Genomic DNA, 26,083 nt, shown 5'->3' with positions numbered 1-26,083 from the left:
TGTTCTTGTATATAATTAAGAATGAGAACGTTTCATTCTTTTATTTCCTTTAAGTACAGGATTTTAATCAGCACTTCTACATTTATCACTTTTTTTTTTTACTTTTTAATACAAACATCTGTTCTTCTACTTAAGTTCACTACATAGCGTGTCTATGTCTGCCACCTCTGAGCACCTCTACATTACCAAAGACGAAATATTAGAAGCAGAAGCTGCAGATTCTGATCTAATGTCCCCTCTGACAGACTAACTAACGTGTAATTGAGGTTGTTTATGTGAGATTCCTAGGAGGAAAAACACACCCAACAAAAAAATAAATTGAAAGAAGACCGTTCCCCTTCAGCAGCGTCGAAAATACTCTTTTAAGCAATGCGATTACATTTCCGGAAACTTTGTTTCAAAATAAAATACAAGCTATGTGACGGGATTGCGCGGCTCAGTCTTTAATTACTTTTAGTTTGAAATCGTAGACGGGCAATTTCCGAGTTGTCGTGCGTTTCACTTGAACACTTGACGCATTCGATTGAGAGAAATCCTCCAGGGATGTGCGGCTAATTTGCTAGCGGTTGTCTGGGAACTTCATTCCCCGGAAAGGACGTTCCTCTCCAGCGTCGGAGGCAGCAGCATAGCCGTGACCTCCCACACACAATTAAAGAGGGCACCTCTGCATCGAAGGAAGTCTGCCATTAGACATTTTTTTGGATGTTATCCGGCCGACATGGTTTTGTGTTGTTGTTAGGGGATGGCGGGGGACGTGCATAAGGAGACCCGCGAGGAGGAGCGCTACGACGGCCAGATTGGGCAGCAGAGTCGGGGCTCCGGCTCCCGGATCTCCACACGGACGTGCACCCTGCTCCTGGTTCTTGCTGTTCCTCTTCTGGCTTGGGGGGTCAAGTACTATCAAGAAGCCCACCTTCTGAAGCGACATGTGAGCGAAACACATCATCCAAAAGATTAAAGGAACAACACATTTTATGTACATATACTAATTGCACAAGTACAGGATAATGACTATTTACAGTATGCTACTTACAAAGAAATCTCAAGCATTCACACAGCTCAAATTATTTACTTTTGAATACACCATGTAAACATTCCGTTATAATTAAATTCCGTAAACTATTAGTCGTGTAAACTCAAACATGTTCAGGTAAATATCCAAATTTGTTAAAATACAATAATGTATTATCATATATGTAGATAAAATAATCAGCTCGACAGAGAGACAGCTATCAATTTTCTAAAGGGCTTATTCTCGTAACACATTCACTGCCATTGACGGCTTTAGAAGTCAAATATCCATGTTAACTGGGAAGGCTGGCAGTGATTAATAGGGTCCTGGGTGAGCCTATCCCAGCTGGCTTTGGGTGTGAGGCGGGCTACGCCCTGGAGTGATTGCCAGTCAATCGCTGGGCACATATAGACAAGTTAAAACCATTCACACCAATGGAAAGAGTCTTCTGTTAACCTAACATGCACATTTTTGGAATGTGGGAGGAGCCCAGAGTACCCGCAGAAAACCCACACAAGTGTGGTGAACAAGGAAACGCCACACAGAAACGCCGGAGCTGAGGTCGGAACCCCAAAACCTCAAAACTGTGATACAGACGTGCTAATGACTAGTCCGCTGCATGCAACATGCCAGAACAAACAATTTATTCAGAGAGACACATTATGCTGTTTTCCACAATTTAAAACCGTTCCCTTCATAAATTGTCTATGACAATGATTTTGTCAAAATATGCCAAAGATCAAGAATTATCACACAATTTACACACCCTATTACTTGTCGTGCTGAAATCAGCCTGTTTTGAGGGGCCCTGTGTCATGCAAGTAGCTTATCTCACCCCACCAACTGTTGGGCCAATCGGGAGTCCAGATTTTACAATGATGACCTGGGGTCATGAACTGAGCTTTGCAACTCGAGAGGCTCATTTGGTGAGTGCATGTGTAACAGGGGCCTGGATCGCGCCAGCGAGTGTGCACATTCTGGCTGGCGTTGATTACTAAAACAATAGAAAAACATTTTCTGTTGAAAGAAGAGTCTGCTCATTTTTTGGAGTGGTTTTGGTACTTACATTCCCACTTGCGTAATATTTTTGGAGTCTTGAACGATACGTGAAAATGCTCTAAAACAGCAGAAGTAGGTGGATAACTGAAGATTTACTTGGTTGTTTAATTTGAGACTTGACGTGTGGGCAGGCACTGCAGAGACACAATGTTGTATACAAGCCATTAAAAAGTAAATTTTGTTTTTCATAATATGTACCATTTAATACAAACAGAAATAAAAAAGCCATTGCCAGGAAATGCTGTGCAACCCAATAACAATTGACCCGCAACCCATTTTGGCTTCGGTCTCCTATGAAGTGTGTTATAACCTAGTGTAGACACCACATCTGCACTATGTGCAGCCAGTTGTGCTTTTACAAGCAGGGGTGTGTCTTTTAGTCATCCCAGCTAATAAAACTCAGTGTTTGGTCTCAAAATCTGCTCCCCCCCACTGCCACCCATTGTGTATCTGGCACTCAACATGTGTCTGAGACATGGCCTGTCTGGATGGAACACATGCAAATAATCTGTGGCCTCTTGGCGGACATTTTCCCACTCTTGCCAGTTTCTGGAAAACTGTTTCTGTTTATGTTGTTGCGGCAGTAACCCAGTTTTGTCGCAGCACGCATTGACAAAGAAATCACTCAAGTATGTCTAATGAATGTGTATTTGTCCCCCCAACCCCCATTTAGGAGGAGAGCATTCGAACGCTGGGTGCCGAGGGGCTTTTTCTCTTCTCCTCTTTAGACACCAACCATGACTTCTATCTCAGTCCGGAAGAGTTTAAACCGGTTGTTGAGAAACTCACAGGTCGGTCAGACTTAACACTTCTGTTACAACCTGTAATGATCGATGACACCCCCTCATCCTGTTTTCAACAGGGATTTCACCTCCAGGGGACACTGAAGAGGAGGTAATTGAAGACCCAGATGGGGAAACTTTAACACTGGAGGCCAAAATGGAGCCTCTGCTTATGGACTCGATGACAAAAAGCAAAGATGGCTTCCTTGGGGTGAGAGCAAAACCAGCAAAATGATCGCTAATTATAATTTGGTAAAATAATGTGGAAAAAAATGATTTAAAAAAGGTGTCACAATTAATCGATTATCCTGAACTAATCGATCAACAAATTAATCAACAAATATTTTGATAATCGATTAATCGATTATAGCCATTGTTTAACTTACAATTGTCCACATCCTCTGATTTCAGCCTCTCAACAGCAAATATTCTCTGATTTCTATGCTTTCATAAAAGAAGACTGATTATATTTTGCGTTTAATCAAAATAAAACATTTGCAAACATCTGCTTCTACTTTGGAAAACAATGCTCAAAGGTTTTCCCAATTTTCAGACATGTTACCGGACAAAGCCAGTAACTGAATCATAATCAATTTATGACTATATAGCCAATTTTAATTCATTACAAAAAAGAATTGTTATTTGCAGCCATAGTATGAATGATGCTGTTAAACTGCAAGTTTGTTTTTAAACTGCCAGTTTTAAAGCATCTGTACTGAAAACTAAAGAAAATTAGAGAGTAGTTCAACATTTTGTTAACATATGAAGAAAAGAAAAAAAGAAAAAGACATGCTCGTTTTTTTTACGCATGCTTTCCTTCTGGGTTTGCATGAGAGTGCAGTAACATTAGTCCCTGTGGAAAATGATCGCCGCAAAATTTCGCAGTGTATCGAAAAATCTGAAAATGAACAAAAATACCAAATGTAAAATTAGTTATGTGCGATTTAGAAATCAGCGATGCGGTGAGATTTTGAATAGTGAACCATGATATGGCTAGGGACTACTGTATATCTAAAAGCAGCATCAGATAAAAAAATTATTCTTATAATAATCATTTAAATGGAGGGAAATGTATTCATAGATGGTATACTGTAGTATGTTTTATTTTCAGTATATTGAATTTATATTTTTATTCTGCATTTATTGTACAAATTCTATTTCTTATTTTATCACTTAAATTTTCTTTTACTAATAAAAGAAGTAATGTACAGCAATTGAAAAGTAATGTACAGCACTTCAAAATGCAAATAAAAGAAGATGACATAATAGCTTAAAACAATGATTAAGACAGATGGTGGCAAAAGGAGAAAGTCAGGTTCTTACTGACAGACCACAATTAGCCCTAAAAGTTTGCAGAATTGTTGATAAGGAGCATGAATGTTGCAGGTCTCGCACAGCTGCCTGAGTGGTTTGCGCTCGTGGAGGAGTCCAGCCGTGCCTTCCTCTTCCTTCTTCGCCAGCCAGTTCAGGGTCTTCCTCCCTCCAAAGAACAAGCAGGAGGTAGGAGGCACGTGGTGGGTGATACCCAGCGAGCTCAACATCTTCACGGGGTACCTGCCCAACAACCGCTACCACCCTCCCACACCGAAGGGCAAAGAGGTATCTTTAAAAAAAAATAACGGATTCTGTTCAGTTCAAGGCAAAATGAATGTTACATGTTGCGCTCTTGTTCCCGCCGCAGGTTCTCATCCACTCGCTGCTGACCATGTTTCACCCCCGACCCTTCATAAAGTCTCGCTTTGCACCTCAGGGCACCATCGCGTGCATACGTGCCAGTAACGACCTCTATTACGACATCGTATTCAGGTGAGAAGAAGCATAGTATGAGCTCAGATCTGTTTTGAAAATGGTCCTCATTCACAGCTTAATTTTTATTTTGATTAATACTACTACTACTACTAATAATCCATCCATCCATCCATTTTCTGAGCCACTTCTCCTCACTCGGGTCGTGGGCGTACTGGAGCCTATCCCAGCTGTCATCGGGCAGGAGGCGGGGTACACCCTGAACTGGTTGCCAGCCAATCGCAGGGCACATAGAAACAAACAACCATTCGCACTCACAGTCATGCCTACGGGCAATTTAGAGTTTCCAATTAATGCATGTTTTTGGGATGTGGGAGGAAACCGGAGTGCCCGGAGAAAACCCACGCAGGCACGGGGAGAACATGCAAACTCCACACAGGCGGGGCCGGGGATTGAACCCGGGTCCACAGAATTGTGAGGTTTTAGTTTACTTTTGATTAAAAAAATGAAAGTATTAAGTCTTTAGACAAATGCCTTTCAAGTTCAACTCATAATTTTGACAAAATACTACCATGTTAAGAAAATAGAAATCAAACAAACAAACAAAAAAAAAACATTGGATAGCTTTGTAACCACATTACTGGCACCCACCCTATACTTAAGCTTTTTGCTCTTTCTTTCTGACCAACGACCAAATTATAATGTACCTGTACTTTTTGGGTTTTCCCGCCCCCCCAACTTAATTGTAAGCATGCTGCTCACCTCAGGGGCGGGTTCTGATATGGGCAATATGGGGGTACTAATGTGCCATAGGACACTGGTTGGAAATCACTTTTATAAACAACCATACATTGACTACATTGGCTACGAAAGTTTTGAGAATGTGTATAAAACATTTTGGACGTGGGAGTATTTTATCAAAATGTGAAAAATAATGAAAAGAGCAAAAGAATGACAGTCTTTTGCCACTTTGTGTAATTTCCAACAAAAATGCAATGCTTGGTGGCAATAATACTGAAAGGTTTATAGAGTATGGATGGATGAACTACTGAGATTGAGACATTCGGCACATATTACATGAAGGGTCAAGTCAAATGTATTAACTTTTAGAAATTACAGACGTAGACAAAACTGCTGTAGAGGTTGAAATAAATAACAGGGATACATGTAAAATACAAAATAGCACCGATAGCATGTTTGATTTAAAAGGCAATGAATAAAATGGATTTTGTCTGAAGATGGCACTTACAAAGAACTTTGTTGTCCTTTTCACACCAACTCGTTTTTTCCTATTATTTCCAAACAGGATTCACACAGAGTTCCAGCTCAACGACGTCCCAAACTTTCCCTTCTGGTTCACGCCGGGCCAATTCACAGGCAACATTGTCCTCTCGAAAGACGCCTCTCATGTGCGGCACTTTCACCTCTACGTCCCCAGTGACAAGTAAAGCCCTCTTAAGTTGCACATCACATAACTCGAGCACGTTAGCAGAATAGTTGGACAGTGCCTTTTCCATCTGTGCCACAGGTCTCTGAATGTGGACATGGAGTGGCTGTACGGCGCCAGCGAGAGCAGCAACATGGAGGTAGACATAGGATACCTACCACAGGTAAAGCCTTTTCAGCTACTTTGTGTCAGTATCCATCGTCGTCAACCCACCAGTGGCACCGTTTGCGGAGGAGTCTCTCGTGTGGTATTAGCTCGCGGCTGAGCTCAACTGAACTGAGAAAGAAACTGATCAGTTCATAAAGGGATTCCATACAGTACATTCACTTAAAAAATGTGTTCTTTAGAATGATTTGTTTGCGAATATGCAAAATGGTCAGAACTCAAACGCGCAGTGACATACTTATATGCACCCCTGCCCATGCTTTACTGCACAATTATTATCTCAGTGACCACTGATGGCAGTGATGAAGAAATTTGCAGCATTGTAAAGCAAGTCGGCAAGCTGGTGAACTGACCAAACGGGGACTGAGTCCATCTGGGTGAGCTGACCAAGAACAATGAAATCGGTCTGTCTTTTACAACTTGATCAAAGGGATTGGGGCAGGAATTTAGGAGACAGACAATACAGATAGCAGGAAGTGAGTGAAATGCAAATACAGGGTCAGCACAGTGGAGGTAGTGGGGGCTTTGGGACACTCCCGGTTGTTGGGGACACGTTATATGCAAACAAAAGGTGAGAGTCTTTGTTCCTGAAGAAGTCCAAACTCTTCGTAGGCCATTTTAAGATTTAAGATTTTAAGCCATGTTACGTTACGTTGTGTTCCACAGATGGAATTGAAGTCCACCGGGCCGTCCACTCCCTCCATCATCATGGACGAGGAGGGCAACGTCATCGACAGCCGGGGCGGCAGCGCCGAGCCGATCCAGTTTGTCTTCGAGGACATTGACTGGAGCGCAGAGATCGATCAGAAAGAAGCCGCCCGTCGCCTGGAGGTCACCCTGTATCCCTTCAAGAAAGTAAGCGTGACGTTATTGTGGTGTTGTCCAACGTGTTGCTTCAATTGCTGTCTCGCACTGGGCTGCACCACAGGTTTCCTACCTGCCTTTTTCGGAGGCCTTCCAACGGGCAGAGGCAGAGAAAAAGTTGGTGCATTCCATTTTGCTTTGGGGGGCACTAGATGACCAGTCCTGCTGAGGTGAGATTATCAGTTTCAAACTCGACAGACAAGCGCATCATTGCCATTATTTGTCTAAATAGCAGTTTTGATGTCATTCTTCAATAATTGTACGGGATGGGGTGGGTTTCCTTGGTCCAACTTGGCGACGTAACTCAAATTTATAGGGTGGAAAGCACTGTAGTCAATCACTAACCTACGCTAAAACATTAGTCATAATTATAGTAAATATTTGTATGAAAGACACTCCTTGGCCATAAATCTATGACAATCAAATGAAAAACATTAAGTATGGCGGTAACTGAGAGTGTCTTCTGGTGCCGTGTGATGTCGTTGTCTAAACTAGTTCATACATCGTCCACCGTTCGTAACCTCGAAACCAAGTATTTCAGGACGGTCTTAAACCAAGAACCCCCTGTAAACACAAGTAGGGAACAAAATGTGTGGCTCATTTGGGATGGGTGAGTATTTACTCATCAAACACTTAAATATATTTTCTGCAGGATCAAAGACGTAATAAAAGCTAGTCTGTGGCAATAATGTCATTCCATTGCCAGAAACCTACGAACCATCTAATTAAAATGCTATCATGTCACATTTATATTGCTCATAACCCTGCAGTGGCATACAGTTTAACCTCTAAAGGTGTGCAATTCGGACCAATTGTAGTATCTAAAGTTGTACAATTCTTCTCATCAAGGGAGACTTCAGCTCAGCAAACATTTTAGGTTTACAGTGGTAAACTTATTTTACACAAAAAAAAAAAAAATTAAAAAAATATGGCTAAAGGGCAAAACCCCTGTCTGAAAAAATTCCACATTATCAAGTTATTTCCAAGATTTTGACAGTAAACTAATTTTACATTTGTAAAAATGTTACTTAAACTCTGTACAATTGATAAAGATTTTATGGTGGCGCAGTTTGACTGTGGAACAAATTAATTCACCTTCCATTGAACAGATTTTCTATCTCAGACATTCCACTGTATTTCGATGACGTAGGGATCACTACGATCTGCTCTAAATATATGACAGAGAGCTATAATCCTCAATTTATTGTTGTCTTCGGCAGTTTTACTTGACAACAGCAACTCAGCATTCGCAGAGAGACATTTGCACATACGTGGCATCGGAATGTGTTCTTTGTGCCTAAACATCTGCACGTCTCGCTTATCTTATCTCTCTCTGGTCTGTAGGTTCTGGGCGAACTCTCCGGGAGACTGTCCTGGAAAGTTCGCCCGTCCTGGCTCTGCTCAACCAGAGTTTTGTGAGCAGCTGGTCTCTGGTCAAAGAGCTGGAGAACATACAGGTGAGAACTCCTTCAGGAACCCGCTGGTTTAATAAAACCACATCTTCACTACACTGGCAGACACATGACACATTTCTTTTCACAATTTAAAACAGTTGCCAGGTATTTTGATAAAATATCTTTGTAATTCTAGCAATTAGTCATTTTTCCGTAATTTGTCCCTTTTAATAAAACACGTTGTGTTCCTCCTCTCAAGGCTGATGAGCGTAGCCCCGAACTGAGTGAAAAGGCTCGCTTGCACCTTGACAAGTACACCTTCCCTGTGGAGATGATGGTGGCCCTGCCCAATGGAACCATTGTAAATAACCTCACTCTCTATGCCCGAGACGCAAATCCAATTAGTAGGATTAAGTCACAGAAAGCGCTTCTCTCCTAGGTCCATCACATCAATGCCAACTTCTTCCTGGACCAGACTTCCATGAAGCCTGATGAGGGCGAGGGGCAGGAGGGAACCACTTTCAGCTTCTCCGGAGGGTTTGAAGACCCCTCCACGTCCACTTACATCAGCTTCTTGAAGGAGGGGCTGGAAAGGGCTAAGCAGTACCCGGCACAGTAGAGCATGTGCAGACGTATGCCTACACTGTATGTGTGTGTATTTCATCATTCCTGTGGCTATTGAAGTGTGATAAGACAGCTCGTCCATAGTTTGGGGCTTAGCAGTGAGAGCTGCTCTTCATTCAAGCATTATTATTGAGCATTGTAACAAATGAAGAGAAATAACAGAGGCCTTCTTGCCGCCATTAAATGTTACACGACTACAAAAATGTAGGGATATTCAGCTTTTAGGTGGAATTTCAGGATGAACCTAAAATGCACTGGAATCTGTGCAGGGGAACTTTGACCCAAACTGTTGAATGCAAATTGCCAACCTTCAGCATTTCGGGACTTTTTGCACAACTTGGCTCTTCACAACGCGCGTTGTGAATCAATTAATATATCTGTAACATTTTGTGAGTAGTTTTATGCATATGATAAAGGTGCACATTCATATTTCATGCTATGTTACACACTCAAGAGACTCAAAAGGGAAGTATAGCCTCCTGGCGCCTTTCGGCAGTTTGTGACGGTGCTGCCTGAAAGCTTTTCTCAGGCTGGGCAGAACCTGATGATAGTTGCTGATGAAGTGTGCTGGAGGAAACGCCCCCGTCTTGCTCCCTCTTCGGGCCGTGACGCAGCAGGCAAAAGTCTCCCATCGGGTTGTGGCGCCCAACACGAGGAATTCGGTCACGGTCAGAATATTTAGCAGTTTTTGGAGAGTTCAGTGCAATGAAAAGATGCAGCTTGCACATATTTGATAGCTTTTATGAAAATTCTTTTGCAAAATGTGTTTTCTTAAAGCTGCACATTTTGTCTGCATTTAGTGTGCTTTTTTTTTTTTTTTATAGTTTGCAAGGGGGGAGTTCCTCTACACCAAAGAACAATGTTATAATTTTTATAATATATAGCAGTTGACTCGCAGCTTCAGAGTGACAGTTGCATATCAATCCGATAAGCTGCCTGGTTCGTACCGATTCTTCTCAAAGGAACCAAATACTGCAATTTAGCTTTTTTTTTTGTAATTGGTCTTATTTCCAGTTACAAAAAATGAAGGAAATAGTACTCATTTAAATTTTTATTTTTATTTATTTTTTTTTAACCCTGTGCAGAAGACAAAAGGCTACCCTTGATTATTGCTAAAGGTAACAATGAGAGCAGTCTGAATTTGAAACACTGTGATTCTGTAACTACACTTTTTGTACCAGACAAACTTTTTGTTTTTTTTAAACCAACATTGTGATCTGTTAACACTCCATATGCACATTAGCTTTAAAATGTCTTAAAAAATGTATTAACTGTACAAACTGAGATCAATATCTATAGAATATAAAAAATTCTGCCTTTAAAGATGATGCTGTCAGAGAGGCATTTATTTAATGTTGATTATTGTAGTTGTAGAGCTGCACTGTATCAAACAGATGCCCTTCTATCATTCTGGTTACTTTTACTTAGCTACATGAGAGGTGCAAAATATTCGAAACACCTCACTATGATGCTGTCGATTTCAATGCCATTTTCAAATTCATAGTGTTGCCTTCCAGATTCAAAAGTGAGCATAATTAACTTTTTAAAAAGCAGACCTTTTGATACAAGTCTTTTATTTTACCTCATTAGATTGTGCAAGTGTATTTAATGTTGTAGCTTGTGAGTCTAAATTCACTTTTAATCCACAACAAAAATGGCCATAGCATCATCAGAGATGAGCCTAAAATAAAGAAAATTGTGATTAATTCTAAGTACAGATCTTTTTATTTTACTCAGCCTGTGACACTTATTGATGACATTCTGTCAAGAAGGGAGCATTAGCATATGTAATATACGAGTATCAGAATCAGAATCATCTGATTGCACAATATAATACTGTTCATGAGCGTCTTTTACAAACTTAATGTGGTTACGGGGCTGGGCATGAAGATCCACGACTGATTCACACACGGAGCAAAGTGCATAGTCTGAAAGCGTGCCTGCACGAATGAGTCATCCATTAAATTGTCCCTTCTGGCAGCCTGTGCTCCAAAATCTGACTCATCCAAATTCATTTGACCTGACGGGTACTATGAAATGACAGCCATGTTGAAATGTGTCAGTTGCGGCAAGTGACCAGTGAGACGCCTCAGCTGAACGTCCACACCTCCAGCTCCATGACTCGGAAGTCGTCGGTTTTTGAGAGGCAACAGTTATTGAAAGTGTAACAGGGGCTGCTGCGGCCCAGGTACAGATTCTCATCCACCCATAGACCAAAGTGACCGCTGTGAGAAAAGGGGGGGGGGGGGTGGGAACAAAAAATGAAAAGAAATGAATGACAATATATTCTCTGGAAACTTCATGAAGTTTATATGGACAATCTAGTGATAGCTGTATCCCAAATTTTACATTTACAAAGAAAATAAAGCTCGGGTATTAACGTCACGATGGTTGTAATTTGCATTGGCATTAAACTGCTAAGAGGTGACACATGAGAGGGGCAAAATCAAAATAGCTGACGGTATGAGAAGTAGTTTTGGACCACTGGAAATTACGACAAATGAGCATTACAGCATGTTGCATGTATGGTGGTTATAGGAAGTGGACTAGTCATTTTACTTTACACACAGGCACGGGAGAACATGCGAACTCACTCACATTCACACCTATGGAAAATTTGATCTTCAATGAATCTAACATGCAGGAATACAGGAAGAGTTTAACCCAGCCCCTCAGAAATGTGTGCCAAATGTGCTAACCACTAGTACGTTCTTATAAAACATACTGTATTAGATGCACAATAAGATGGTTGCGTTGGTGCCTTTTGTTTTGGGGGAGGAATCATATCAGTATGGCACATCTCGACTTGGTCGAGAGTAACCATGGTAGAAATGTGAGTTTTCCCGATCATGAGAAAATAACTCAAAATGTGGCAATACCAGAGAATGTTTTTCATTGGACAGCGTTGCAAATGTATTATCTTTGTAAAGGCACTATTTTTGATACACCTCTTGTGTTGGATCTCAGATTGCACACGTGAACTTCAAATTATAGTTTGTGAGTGTGTAAGTTGCAAAATATAGTGGGACAGAGACGGAGCCCTGCTGCGACTGCCCACCCAAAAAGGATCGTAATTGCCTTTAGATCTCACAAGATCACTTTTTTTCGATTTGAAAATGGAACCAACTGAAGCGCCTTCCCTCAGTTCAACATACAGTGATGCTTTGATACACGAATCACCCAACTTACGAGTTTTTCGAAATATGAGCCATTGTTCGGCCAATTTTTTACTTGTGAGCAAAAATTTGAGAAACAAGCGCTTTATATGGTGGCAGTGAATTAAACTCAATGCAAACAAGCAGCAGTTTGCCAGATAATAATTCTTCAAAAAAGAGGCTTCGAGCTGTTCAATGTCACATTCAGTTGAAGCTTACTGTCAAACAAAAAATTAAACAGAGAATTACACACTGGGCGGCACGGTGGTCGACTGGTTAGCACATCTGCCTCACAGTTCTGAGGTCCGGGGTTCAAATCCCAGCCCCGCCTGTGTGGAGTTTGCATGTTCTCCCCGTGCCTGCGTGGGTTTTCTCTGTCACTCCGGTTTCCTCCCACATCCCAAAAACATGCATTAATTGAAGACTCTAAATTGCCCGTAGGTGTGAATATGAGTGCGAATGGTTGTTTGTTTCTATGTGCCCTGCGATTGGCTGGTGACCAGTTCAGGGTTTAAGATAACTGGGATAGGCTTCAGCACGCCTGCCACCCCAGGTGGCCAAGGTACAGATGTCTATTGAATTTAAGCAAAAACGTGGTAAAGACTGTTTAATTTCTTTACATTGTTTTACTCGTTAATTTTCCTTTTTTTTTTTTTTTAAAGTAGAATATTACAGTGCTATTTTTTCTTATAAAAAACACATTACAAAAATGTTTTTTTTTGGGGGGGGGCGGGGGGGGGGGGACACTGGAATGGATTAATCGCATTTCCATTCATTTCAGTTGGGAAAGATGAGTTCAGGTACGAGTGTATTGAGTTACGACCATGGTCACGGAACAAATTAAACTCGGATTTCACGGCACCATTGTAGTTGCTTGACACCAAGATGCCACCAGATGGCACCAAATCAATATTTTTATGTTAGACATAGCTTTGAGCCTGAGCACAAACACAGGAAATAGGTACGTTTTATAACAAAGAGCGGAGAATAGGGTCTTTCCCCAAAATCCGCATATTGATGATTGCTGAACCGCAAATACGCAAGGGTTCACTGTAAACCCTACCTTCCTCCGCCAATGGCGAATGAATCCAAGTCCCCTTTAATGAAAAAGGAATTTTCCCCAGTCCATCTAAAGCACTGTGGAAACAGGTTAAGTACACTGACTCACAAAGCAGTTTTGCAATTACCAGCTTCAGTTCACATCGTAAGAAAGGACAATTACCTTGAATCGAGGATGCAACATGAAGAGAAACGTTTCTCCCGTGCCGTAAAACACCTCACTGAGCCTCAGCGGGTGCGAGAGGAAAGCCCCGAATACCTGAGGAAGGAAAGGAGAAGTTACGGCACGAGCGGTAGTTGCGACGCGCTTTTGAGGTGCTGTAAAGTGGAGACTTCACCTCGTCCAGGGCGTCTTTGATGACGACGAGAGCGGGTGAGTCTGTAGCGCTCACTTTGCGGTAGAGGGACTTGAGGCTGGAGCCGTGGAGAGACGTGCTGTACGTCAACTGCCAGGTATGGCCCACTGTCTTGGGGGGCAACTCCTTGCACAGCTGAGAAAAGGTGAGTTGATAAGCAAAACTAATATGTGGGCAAAAGTATTGGGGAGTATTTGCTGACTTCCACATCACTCAACAAGCCAGGCCCGCCTTTTAAAAGCACACACACAGTGAAGAATGTGAGGATGGTGACCCTAAGTGGGCAAAAATAACAACTGCACCTCACATGCATATTTTGGTATTATATGCATGAAGCTTTAAAATACATATCAATAATAAAATAAATATTTGGTCTCTACTTTGCGGCTTGTCTATAATGTAACCCCGATAAACGAGGTATTACTTTACTGTAATGGTGATGTGTCCCAATGCTTTTGTCTGCATAGGTGAGGCTTGTTCCTGTGGTGTACTGACCTCTCTGACATGTGAGGCTTCCAAAATGTGACTGTTCTCCACAATGGCATTAAGTCCGTCCGGGTCCCGGTCAGCGAGCAGGCCTGGCTTATCCCCGTTGTCCTCCATCAACACCATCTGCAAAGCGAACACAACTTTGTTCTACAAAGGGAAGCAGCCATTATTTGCAGTGTTGTAAACAAACCACTCACCTCCCAGTCGTCCCCCGAGCTGTGCTGCTTCTGTAACACTTCCTCCTCCTCGTCATCGTTGTCTTTGTCCTCCACCAGTACAAACTCCTCTTCGTTGTGATCCGTCTCTCCACCCTCTTCTCCTCCTCCTTCTAACTTGAGCAGACACAAGTCGGGTCGACGGTGCTTAAGAAAAGCGTGCAGCTCATCGGAGCTAAACGGAAGGACAGAAAGCGGCCATTCAGGACAGCTTGGGCGGGCAAACAGGTTAGCAGCTGCGTAAACAAGCTGGCAAACAAGACGGTGAATGGACAACCTGACCGGCTCCTGAACGCAACTCGGGATTTTAGCGTGCCTGTTGGTCAACTTATTCGGTGTTGTAGTAGTAACTCAAATATGATGATACACTTGGTTGGTTAGTTCTTCAGCAGTGTGCTAGATACTTAATTTTTCATATTACAAAAGACATTTTGGACAATTTTTTGCTTCCAGATTTTCTGAGAACAGTCCATAAATTGGGTGGATCAGGTTGGTGTGGAAGAACTGACCTCATCTCATCAAACATCTTTTAAAAAGACTGAAAAAAGATAAAAATATTACAAAAAAAAAAATAATCCTATGAACTGTATCCCAATATATAAGGGCTGAATCTTTTGCTGGCTGGTATGCCATGGATGACCTCAACGCTAACCATCCCACTTCTGAAGCCATCTGCCAAACAGTCCTTCAAAGCGGGCAGACCACAGATAACCTAATGGCTAACAGAATACATGACGAGTTTCTTATGGGAAATGTAGGATATATGCATCTTCCAAAGATTAAAAGTCATACTCTGGTATTTTCGCCTTTAAGCCCACCCCCATTGCATGAGTCAAGTGTACCTCGCCTGTGAAAGGGCGATCCAAGCTTCCCGGCTGGCAGCAGTCGCTTCAGTTATGCCAAACTGAAACCCTCCGGCACGCTTTTTCTTTCCTGTAGACGACTGAACCCGCAGCCGCACAAACATGACACACCGGGGACTTTCTGCTGAGGACCCCAATGGCGCTGGAGATTTGAAAAGAGAACATGTATGATTTATTTTGAAAACATGAACACCACACGGAGGTACCTGAAGGCTGACTCCCCACAGAAGAAGACTGCGCCCCATCTGTCTTCACTTGACTGGACACCTCTGGAGCGCCGCAGCAGAAGGTGGCAGCCACGCCGAGAGCTCCTCCGGAAACATCTGACAACATCTCGGACGGGCTCTTATCAAGCTGTTCCTCAGACACGTTTCTTCTGTCGGTTTGTTCACTTTCTGCAGCAGCCTCCTCTTTGAGACTCAAACTAGAGAGATCTGCAGGTGCCAGAAGTGAAACTGACCCCCCCTTCTGATCCTGGCTCTTGACATTTTTCAGCCTGTGGAAAAGTTTCTTCCCTTTTCTCCTGAAAACCAAAGGACAGGATCGATAGACACTTTATTAATCTTGAGAGGGAAATTCAAATGTCACAGCAGCAATATTCACACATTGACACTCATATTAATAATACAGAAACAAAAAACTGAAACTATTGAATGGAACAAACAGCCAGACACACTAATACAAATTGAAAACACTCACAAAGAGCATGGAGGAGACCCTAACACTGAACTAACCACGTGGTAAAACTACCAACCCGACTTTTCTGCAGCTCCTGGCGTCACTAACAACCCGTTAAAAACACATCAACAGTGTGTGTGTGTGTATATGTGTGTTTGTTTGTGCGCGAGGGTTTTCGCTTTAGTCCACCTTTTGTACATTCTCATCTTTTTTTATATATTTCTATTTTACATTACAGAGCTGTTTTTCTTTATTCAAAACAACAAAAAATGGTGGTGTATTTTGGGAGGTTGGAACAGATTAATGACATTGCAATTCATTTTAATGGGGAAAACGGATTTGATTTACAGTAAGGGGAAATTAAGTTACTTGCTTAAACTTCCAAGCCAAAGTACCACTGTAGTCACATTCTGCAGTCACATTTAAACATTTAATTCAACTCTGATGATGGTTACCAGGTTTATTTTTTATTTGATTATATTTTTTCTACCTCTGCTGGGAGTAGTGGAAGTGAACATGCGAGATGTCTGAGAAGAAGGAGACAGATGCCAGCTTGTCCACGGACAACGACAGGAGGTACTCCTCACAGCCATGCTCTTTCACCAGTGGATGTGTCTTGCACGGGTCGAAGAAAATCTTATTCTTCGTCACCAGGAGGATACCGGAAACCACACCCTGACGGGGACAGGGAGAATATATATATTTTTCATTGGAGGCAAATCAGAATTTCAGGACTGGATTTTGAGGTACCACTGTACTCACCTTGCGGTCAGTGATGTGGCGGCAGAACAATTTGAGGTAAGGCGTAGCATCTGGACCCTCCCCCTGACAGCACTCAGGCGGTAGAGCCAAAAGGCAGAGCTGTCCGTCAGGCATCGGAACCGCCTCCACATCCTGTTTGCATCAAAAAGAAGTTATTTGACTGAATGACCCATCTGATCTCGTCTACATTGGTTTTATATTTGCAACTATAACAAGTTTTTTTGTTTTTGTTTGTGTTAACTATTTTCTCACCCAAAAAACATGGTAAAATTATTTGCATCCTGTAAGTAGAAGTACAGAAACTTGCGCCAAAAAGACTGGTAAATGTAGAAGTACTGATTTTTAAGTACTCTTGTACTTAAAAGTAAAAATTCCTCCATGTTACTGCGGTGCCTGTTTCCCCCCCCCCCCCCCCCCCCCCCGCCTTATAATACCCCAAGATCTGAACTGCGGTTGACTTTACCTCTTTCTATTTACACCTTTTTTACATCGTGTGTCCGCCGTGGAGGTTGAAAGAAAGTAACAAGCCTATTTTGACAAAATGAGTTGAAAGTAGTTAGTGTAGAGAGTAAATATAAACGGTGGTCAGAAAAATAGATATTCAAGTACAGATACCTGATCTACCTATGTACAGTAACAGTATTTGTACTTTGTTACTGTACTTGGTTCATGATTACGTTAACGAATTCACTTAACTCTTTTCCATCTATAAACAAGCACTATTTACAACTGAGTATCCACTTAAATGTGTTTGTTTAGCAGGCACAAGATCGTGGATAACACTGTACGTTTATTAGTATGTTCACCAGTGCAGCTGCCGTTCAAAGTTTATTAGTTTGCACACTAACAAGGATAACATTGTAAGGTTAACATTGTTAACAATCACAGCTAACATTAAACTGAACCGTAACTTAAACTAATAACTTAAATCATAAAAATAATGCCTCCAATATACACAATATGCATGCTGGAATAATACTATGTATTAATACTCATTTTAAAAGGTCTTAAACCAACTATGTATGCCATTTTAAGGGTATCAAAGCTGAATTATATCCTCTCCTTATACAATCTAAATACACTCAATAGATTAAGCAAGTTAATCAAGATTTTGGAGTATGAAAACAAGACAATATATATACTAATTACCAGTAGTTTGTCATATTCTGCTTCCGGCAAGGGTGACTGGGCGGGAGCAGCGAGTCGATCCAAAGAATCTGGAACCATCTCCAGCGTCCTCTTCTCCTTTTGACCGTCCGGGTCGGCTGCTATGGCGATCTTGCGCTCCTCTGCTCGCTCCTGCTTCACAATGGAGGCCATGTTAGGAATGACTCTGACACCAGCTATAGCCCGGCAACAGTTAAGTACTTCCTCTTTATGCCTGCATTCCCCCCTCCTTTCTCTGTGTTTGTAGTCATAGCAGAGCTCCGCATGACATCATTTAAGACATTAGAGCCAAAGGAGAGTATATAATATGCATACATTGAGCACATCGGTATTGATCATGAGAGGTTACCATGCCATCTTTTTGATCATTAAAGTTCAACATTTTCTACATCCACCAGTCTGAGTTAGGCAACTGCCGCTTTTTGCATGTCAATTCAAATCCAGGCAGCAAAACAACAACAATTAGTGAGGTTGTATCATATGACAAATGCTGACTCTTACCTCCGTGCAGAGGAGCGTAGAGCACAAAGGTGACGATTGTGACCGGGAATGCGAACGGGGAGCTGTGTCACCGCTGCCGAAGCGGGATGAGATGCTGAACACTGACTCATCCTTTGTGGGGAAGGAAAAACAAATACCAAAGGACACTTCATACATGAACAGATACACTTATGATACTATAAATGTATGTCCTATTTGCAGTTAATCATTATGGGAGACGTTTGACCATGAAATGATGTGAAGGGGCTCTGCAGGTTTCAAAGGTGTTTATGAAATATACAAACACAGCTCAAAGCACAAACTAGGGATAGAACAAATAATCAGTGTGTGAAAGCACAAGAGGAGACTCTTTTTTGGCTTTTGCATTTGAACTCTACAAATGCAGTTTGGTACAAATTTGCTGTGCGAGGAGTAGCCTGATGGAAAATAATTTTTTTTTGGTAACATTTTGTTGTTAAAGTTTACAAACTGGGCAGCACATTGTAGTAGTGGATAGAACGTTAGCTTCGCAGAAATCTGCTTCTACTCTGGCGTCCTCCGACATTCCAAAAACATGCATGTAGAGTTAATTGAACACTCCCGAGTTGTCCATAGGTGTTTATGTAAGTGTGAATGGTTGTCTATATGCAAGACGAAAAAGATGTAAATTGAGTCAAAACCAGAACGCCCAAAAAAACACAGGTAAGCTTGTCAAGCGCACGGATCATAGATATGAACAATAAGTAGATATGACGCGCCCCTTTGAGCCAGGTGCTTACAGTGACGCTAAACTAGAGGGGGCAAAGTCTCGGCGCATTCCATGTTTGTGGACGGCACGTAAACCCGAAATAACAAGGCTAATATTACAGCAAAATAACATTGCACTGCATACGATTACACACACGTCATACAATCACAACGACGGAACTCCGAACAGGGAATAATAATAACCTTTAATAGGTAAGAATATTGTTTGGCTTTGAAATGATTTACCGTTGACAAAAAAGTAAACCTCATGTAAATCGGTAGAGAAATTAGCAAGTTATGCTTTATTTTCAACATACATGCATTGCCTTTAGTGGAATGTGGCCTCCATCACAATTTATTTAGCTATGGAATATTATAAGATTATTGTTACCAGTATATTATTAAAGTGCCTACAATGCTTTGGGTGAACCACGTTAGTTTTTTAGAAAGCTATCTTGTTGAAGTCTGGCAGCAAATTATGTCCTGTTTGAGCCTCAACATATAATATTTCAAATACATTTATTTCCCATTGCCAAACAAAAATATATATTAAAAAAAAAAACAACAACAACTGAAAATAGCCATCATTTGCTATAGGACAAGCCCTATAGAAAATGAATGAATGAATCTCATTAGTGTGAAAGTGTACTTAATTTTGTGTCCTGTTCCTGTCATTTTTTGCACATATTTAACTGTAGCGATGAGGTGAATTTCCGTGCAAAGGTCAACGCAAATCGGCCAAGTGGCATGACTGCTGTTTGTCTAAAAGACGAGTTAATTATTCCCATTTAACAGCTTATTTGATGAATGTGTAAAAAAAAAAAAGAAAAAAAATAACAAAAAAAAAATAAAAAAGACAATACCTTAGCGTGAACATCAGAAAATACATTCCTCCTGTTGTATTTGCTGTAGAAGCTCTGAAACACATTCATTCTACCCATGATGACTGAAGCACTCGTCAAAGAATGAACCTTGTGGACACTCTTTCTTTATCATTTCCCAGCCATAAAATAGTCATATCAGCAACAGCACATCAAATTTACAATCAGGGATAACATTGCCCAGTGTTCCTTTCTTTAGCCATTGGATCCACAACCGTAAAGTGTGGGACTGACCGTGTTGCTTTTGCCCTCATGTGACAATCGTCCCATTTGATCTTGCTTCACTGCGGTGTTGGTGTCCCATGAGGTCCCTGTGAGGAAACCAAAAAGTCATGCTTTCAACATGATCACGCACACAAAAACCACACACAGTTATGACACTGACATCAAACACCATGGCAGTGGAATCCAAAGTCCAACATCTACCAAGTGGTAGTTTGGAAATTTGACCAAAATATTCAGGAAAAATATGCCTCACAAGTCACCTTTGCTTTTTCATTGGCTTTTTTGGGATGAAACTTACTCGGAATGAGGAGCCTCAACAAGGTGTGTTAAAAGAAGAATATAGACCGAACATACAAAATCAGCTATAGAACTATTATGCACTCGTAAAAGGAGTCTTCTGGGACCCTCCAAAGCGCCGTTGTCACGGCTATCTCGATGTCATCCACGTCTTCAAAACAGGTTCCCTTGATAATTGATAAAAAAAGAAATAAAAATATTCACGTGGAGCCAGGTCGGCTGGTCAAGGCATTGAGAGCAGGCTTGTTGTCATGGTGAAGCACCCACTAGTTGTCCTGCCACAAGAGAGTTGTGGCATCTTCTCGTGCACTAAACGAGGCAAACATTGCAGGATGTCTTTGTAGATGTGCTGGTTTATTGTGCGGCCTATATTGAAGCGGAAAACTCGTAGTTCGGGTTTGAGATCTGCTACGACGCCAGTCCTGGTACTTTTCTAACACACCTCGTATGACAGTTAAGAATGTTGCAATGCGACTTAAAAATTGCCTATAGTTAACTGTTTTATAATGCCAGAACAATAACTGATTATTTTTATTTCAATTATTAGACATCTGAACAAGAATGTTTTATTGTTTTCAGATGGAGCTTCTTTTTTGTCTGATAATTAAGTACGTTCAAAAGTGAGATGCCGGGCAGCGAAATGAAATCACCATCATTTAAGATTAAATGTTTTTTAATATTAACAGTGGTAACCTATTTTTTACATGTATATACTGTAGTAAGAACCTTAAATGTTATGATGGCGAAAGCTGTTGGATTTTTTTTTCTTCTCGTTTTTATATTTGACTTATCAAATTAACACTCAACTCCCACCTTTGGAGTGGAGGATGTATGCATACGTGTCTGTATATGTGATTATATATAGTATATACAGTATAGGTATTTTGGGGGTAAATGGAAATTATGCATATGCTGTACTGTATTATAGACAGCAAGTATGTATTTCGGAATGCACTTCTTGATGGATAATTTATCTTAGGCTATGGTGAAGGGGTAGGATTTAAATTAGTTTCAACTTCTTCCAACTCACTTTTGGACCAGCAGTCCAGTGTTTCAGTATAGGTGTGTGTTTCAGTATATATAGTGTTTCATTATAAATTGTACATTTTGTAGACATTTTTTTGTACTGCATGTTAGAAATAAAGTTCAATCAATCAATCCATCAAAACATATTTTTATACTTGCAAGGCTGTCAGGAACATTAAAACGTTACGTTACATTGCCTGTATAATTAAAAGGTTCATTCAATTGGTTTGTGTCCTATGAAAAACTACTGTGAAATCCAAAGAAATCGGTGTTCCACTTTAGAGGTTGCCACTATAATTCAAAGTGACATCAACGCTTCCAGGGTACCTTGCAGATAATACTGCCGCAGTATCGGGTTTCTGATGTGCGGGATGTGGTCCAGAGGTCGGCCAGGTGGGGTTTGGTACTGACGATGATGCTTGTTGCTGGCTGAAGGATCCTGCAAGCCTCGGGCCTGAGGTTGAGTGTCTTGGGGCCGACTGGCGCACTGCGAAGGCTGAGAGACCCCCGAGGGCAACTTTGAGCCCAGCCTGAAGACACACAATGAAAAGGATACTTGTCATTTATTTATGACATATTATATTTACTATATATGTATGCGTCTGAATAGCTTAGCTTACTTTGTTGCGTGTTGGTTTCAACACTTGACATGGATGGATGTTGTAAAACAGTGAATCTCAAACTTTTTAAACCAAATACTACCTCAAAAAATACTTTGCTCTCAAAGTCCCATGCCCAACATTAAAATACAGTAGGTCCAAGGGTGCATCAAAAATAAGCCAAAGATTTTATTCCTAAAAAGTATTTCATATTTTGGAGTGTACCCCGCCTCTCACCCAAAGTCAGCTGAGATAGGCGCCAGTACAACCACAATAAGTGGTTCAGAGGATGGATGAATTTGAAACAGCAAAGTCAAAAGAGAATAAAAACTGACAATAATGAAAGATCCCAAACGGTTATAACCCTAGGCCAGGATCAGAAACATTTGTCCCCCCAAAAAATAATGCCATTTAACACATATTTTTGTCAAATTTCATCAGATCAGTGTTATGATTTGTTATGTTTCTGGATGTTTTAAGCCTTGGTTAAGTTTTGCACTCTCTTAAGCACTAGTTGAATGAAAGTTTCATTCCACATTAGTATAAACTGGGAACCTTAAAAAAAGTGTGTGAATATTTCATTTTTTCGTGTGGATGAATAAGAACGAATACAGCTAATAGGGGTTAATTTGGAGCGCAGCTACTTGCATTTCTGTGCTAAAAACATTCTTGTTCACGCCATAATCTGGTACAACACATTCTTTGTGTCACCCTGTCCTTCTCCTCACATAAACAGAGATGAATGAAAGCCTAGATTGTGGCATGTTTCAACCTTAAAGGCAAAAAAAGCGAGCCAAGAGTGTCCCGTGGCTTGCTTTTATTTGCACGCGGCATGCCGAAATCCTGACCTGGTCTTCACATTCCCAAAGTAGCTGGTCCGGGTCTTGTCCCTCTGCGGCTTGTGGTCCATGGAGATGTCCATCCTCCTCATAGACTGAGCCATCCTCTCTGTCTCTTTAGGTCGATGCTGGCTGCGGTCCCACTGTAGAGGGATGAGGGGGTTCAACTGGCATCCTTCCTCCTCCTCTTATTCCCCATGACTGGCCTGCCTTTTTCTCTCCCGCTCTACATCATCTGCAGCTCAAAACACAAGGCGGCTACTTCACTATGGTGCAGAGGGGGGCTCAGGTTGCATTCATGGATGGATTTCTGCAGACGCAGGAAAGTGATCTTAGCGGACTAATGGAGCCAGTTGGCCAATTCAATTAACATGTCAAATCAATCGGGAGGGTGTATGCAGAGGAAGCAGCTATAGCTTTTGAAGGACACATTATGCATTTTCCCCCACAAGTTAAAACAGTTCCCAGATATCTTAATATTATGTGTGTGGCATGATTTTGTCAAAACACCCAAAGGATCAGGAATTCCAGACATATTTTGCACAGGTGTCAAACTCATTTTTTCCCCACGGGCATGGACACATTACCAAACACAAACACATTCTTGCCCTAACTCTGCCAACAACTTCATGGAGCCATCAAGTATGTCTCTTTATTAGAAGCTAACACTGATATAACGATAATATAACCAAATCCCTCCCGTCAACATTCTTAAAAGTGAACGCCCACAGAGATTCCACTAAATTGTAACTAGTGGATGCAGCATTTTAACCACAAAATCGTTGAATTGAACTTGTCAATTCATGTAGCAGCGGTATGGGGCATGACAAGGCCAGTCAACAGTTTTACCTAACGTTATTATGACATTATTATCGAAGCCTGGCCAGCCTAGCCGATTGTGTCACTGGTGGAGAAATTTGGGATTAGGGGTGGTTATTATGTTAATGAGCCCCACTGATTCATAAATGTGGTCCGTAAATGCAGAAGAAGCTAGCTCACAGACATAGTTTGAGAAGTAAAGATTGAGTTGGTTGTTTAATTTCACATTTGTCCACATGGGTGGACAGACACCTCAGACACCCAACTACAGTGCCGTGAAAAAGTATTGGCCCCCTTCTCAAATTCTTAGATTTTTGCATAGTTTCCCCATGTTAAGATCAGCAAGCAAATGTAAATATCAGACAAATATAATCCAAGAGAACTTAAAATGCTGTTTTAAATGGTGATTTATTTTATTAAAACTATTCAGTTACCTGCCCCTGTGTGAAAAAGCAGCAACAAGTGAAATCATGGTTTTTCTATACCTGGCAATTACTCTTTCACATCTTAGTGGAGATATTTTGGCCCACTCTTCCTTGCAGAATTGTTTGAATTCAAAATTGATGGTTTTTGAGCATGAACGGCATTTTAAGGTCATGCCACTGCATTTCAATTGGATTTAAGTCCAGACTTTGACTAGGCCACTGCAAAACTTGCATTTTTTGTTTTTTTTAAAAGCCATTCTGAAGTTGACTTGCTGGTGTGTTTCGGATCCTTATTCTGCTACAGAACCCAAGTGCGCATCAGCTTTAGCTTGAGGTCACAAACTGATAGCTCAACATTCTTCTTCAGGATTTTCTGTTAAAGAGCAGATTTCATGGTTCCCTCAAACACAGCAAATTGTCCAGGTCCTGAAGGAGAAATGCAGCACATGACCATCACACTACCACCACCAGGTTTCACTGCTGGTGACCTTAACTGAGGCAAGGGAGGCCTGCAGTTCTTCAGAAGTTGGCCTAAATTTTCCTGGATGTGTCATTGCTTTTCTCTTGGGGTAATCTTTGTAGGCCGACCATTCCTGAGAAGGTTCACCACTGTTCCATGTTTTCTCCACGTGAGGATAATGTTTCTACCTCTGGTTTGCTGGAATCCTTAAGCTTTAGAAATGGCTTTGTAACCCTTTCTAGACCGATAGATGTCAATTACTTTATTTCTTGATTGTTTTTTAATTTGTTTGAATCGTGTCAATTTGTTGCAGCTTTTTTAGATCTTTTGTCAGACAGGTTCTGTTTAGGTGATTTCTTGATTGAAGAGGTCTGGAGGTAATTAAGCTTTGGTGTGATCAGTGAAAATTAACCAAAAGATGTTATTAGCCACAATGAATTCATGATTTACCAAAGGGGATAATTATTTTTTCACACAGGGCCAGGTAACTTTGAATATTTTTTTTCCCTTAATAAATAAAATTACCATTTAAAAACAGCATTTTAGGTGAACTTGTGTTATATTTTTTCTGGTATTTACTTTAGTTTGACGATCTTAAACAAAGTAGGAAAACTCCAAAAATATAAAAAATTGAGAAGGGGGCAATACTTTTTCACTGCATATAGACTGATATTGTCTTATTGTTTTTTTGTCTTGTTGGGAAACACTGCTCTAAAGGTCTCAGTCATTGCACTCAACTACTATGAGCTGCATGCAGACATGAATGCTGCATTGTACCATATTATCATATCACAGCATTGGAATGCATCATTCCAAAGGCCTGCAGTCTCTATTGCTGGTGGTGATTATGTTTGTTCACTTCTGATGTATTAGCCTAGCGTCCTTTTACAACGCATGCAAATAATCACACTGATTCCAGGAAGTGCTGTCGGGTGTGTGTTAATCACCACAGGGGAAGTACAGTACTATCCGAGGTGTTTGAGCCTGTCAAGCAGAAATGGACGAGACACATAACAACAGAGCAACTTCTAAACGGATGTACCACGAGCCAGCAGAGGCAGAAGCCTTTACATACCGGTCACTCGCCGAGGGATGCCGATGCTCACTGTCCTCTCGTTGCAGTGTTATGATATCATCGCAAGCAAGACAGTGCTGCGTCCTCGATCCTCCCACTGACTCTCTCCAGTTCCTCACATGAACAGGACCGACTTCCTGCTAAAACGGAACTATGTTGGAGGGAATGATCTTCAATCTTGTATGATCAGAGATGAAAAATAGACGAATCTGCGACTGTCTTTCTGTCCAACACAGTGTGTTAATTGCTCTGTCAGAATTTCTAACCAAGTAGTACGAGTGGTAAACACTTTATTAACCCTCAAAATGCTGTTAAATGTGCTTGGGAATTAAAAATGAACCAAAACTCAAGTTACAAGCGTGCTCGCCGGTAC

General features: G+C 41.2%; 2 protein-coding genes across 8 annotated transcripts; one reads left to right on the top strand and one right to left on the bottom strand.

Moving 5' to 3' along the window:
- Positions 1 to 521: 521 nt before the first annotated feature.
- On the top strand, positions 522 to 10,419 carry selenon (selenoprotein N). The gene is made up of 12 exons (XM_061793987.1): positions 522 to 928; positions 2,745 to 2,862; positions 2,934 to 3,064; positions 4,240 to 4,452; positions 4,535 to 4,659; positions 5,906 to 6,043; positions 6,128 to 6,209; positions 6,878 to 7,066; positions 7,140 to 7,245; positions 8,420 to 8,532; positions 8,729 to 8,830; positions 8,909 to 10,419. The coding sequence occupies exons 1-12, from the start codon at positions 743 to 745 to the stop codon at positions 9,086 to 9,088; spliced, it is 1,683 nt and encodes a 560-aa protein (XP_061649971.1). The 5' UTR covers positions 522 to 742; the 3' UTR covers positions 9,089 to 10,419.
- Positions 10,420 to 10,799: 380 nt separating this feature from the next.
- Positions 10,800 to 25,954, bottom strand: si:ch211-15d5.11 (oxidation resistance protein 1). Of its 7 annotated transcripts, none has more exons than XM_061793982.1 (16): positions 25,711 to 25,949; positions 22,941 to 23,074; positions 21,821 to 22,023; positions 20,180 to 20,256; positions 18,339 to 18,449; positions 17,820 to 17,972; positions 16,671 to 16,802; positions 16,399 to 16,583; positions 15,437 to 15,753; positions 15,210 to 15,372; positions 14,350 to 14,542; positions 14,159 to 14,275; positions 13,646 to 13,798; positions 13,471 to 13,566; positions 13,312 to 13,385; positions 10,800 to 11,318 (listed from the first exon to the last, which is right to left on the bottom strand). In XM_061793982.1, exons 2-16 carry the CDS (start codon positions 23,033 to 23,035, stop codon positions 11,183 to 11,185), a joined length of 2,205 nt encoding a protein of 734 aa, XP_061649966.1. In that variant the 5' UTR covers positions 23,036 to 23,074; positions 25,711 to 25,949; the 3' UTR covers positions 10,800 to 11,182. The 7 variants fall into 7 exon arrangements, with proteins under 7 accessions (XP_061649966.1, XP_061649964.1, XP_061649963.1 ...); XM_061793980.1 differs by having other exon boundaries at positions 22,941 to 23,241; positions 25,711 to 25,947; XM_061793979.1 differs by having other exon boundaries at positions 22,941 to 23,166; positions 25,711 to 25,946.
- Between the last annotated feature and the right edge of the window lie 129 nt (positions 25,955 to 26,083).

This window comes from Phyllopteryx taeniolatus, chromosome 13 (genome assembly GCF_024500385.1).
Source record: "Phyllopteryx taeniolatus isolate TA_2022b chromosome 13, UOR_Ptae_1.2, whole genome shotgun sequence".
NCBI classification, from domain to species: Eukaryota; Metazoa; Chordata; class Actinopteri; order Syngnathiformes; family Syngnathidae; genus Phyllopteryx; species Phyllopteryx taeniolatus.
Note: the sequence above shows the minus strand (reverse complement) of the source record. Positions and strands in the feature narration are given on the sequence as shown.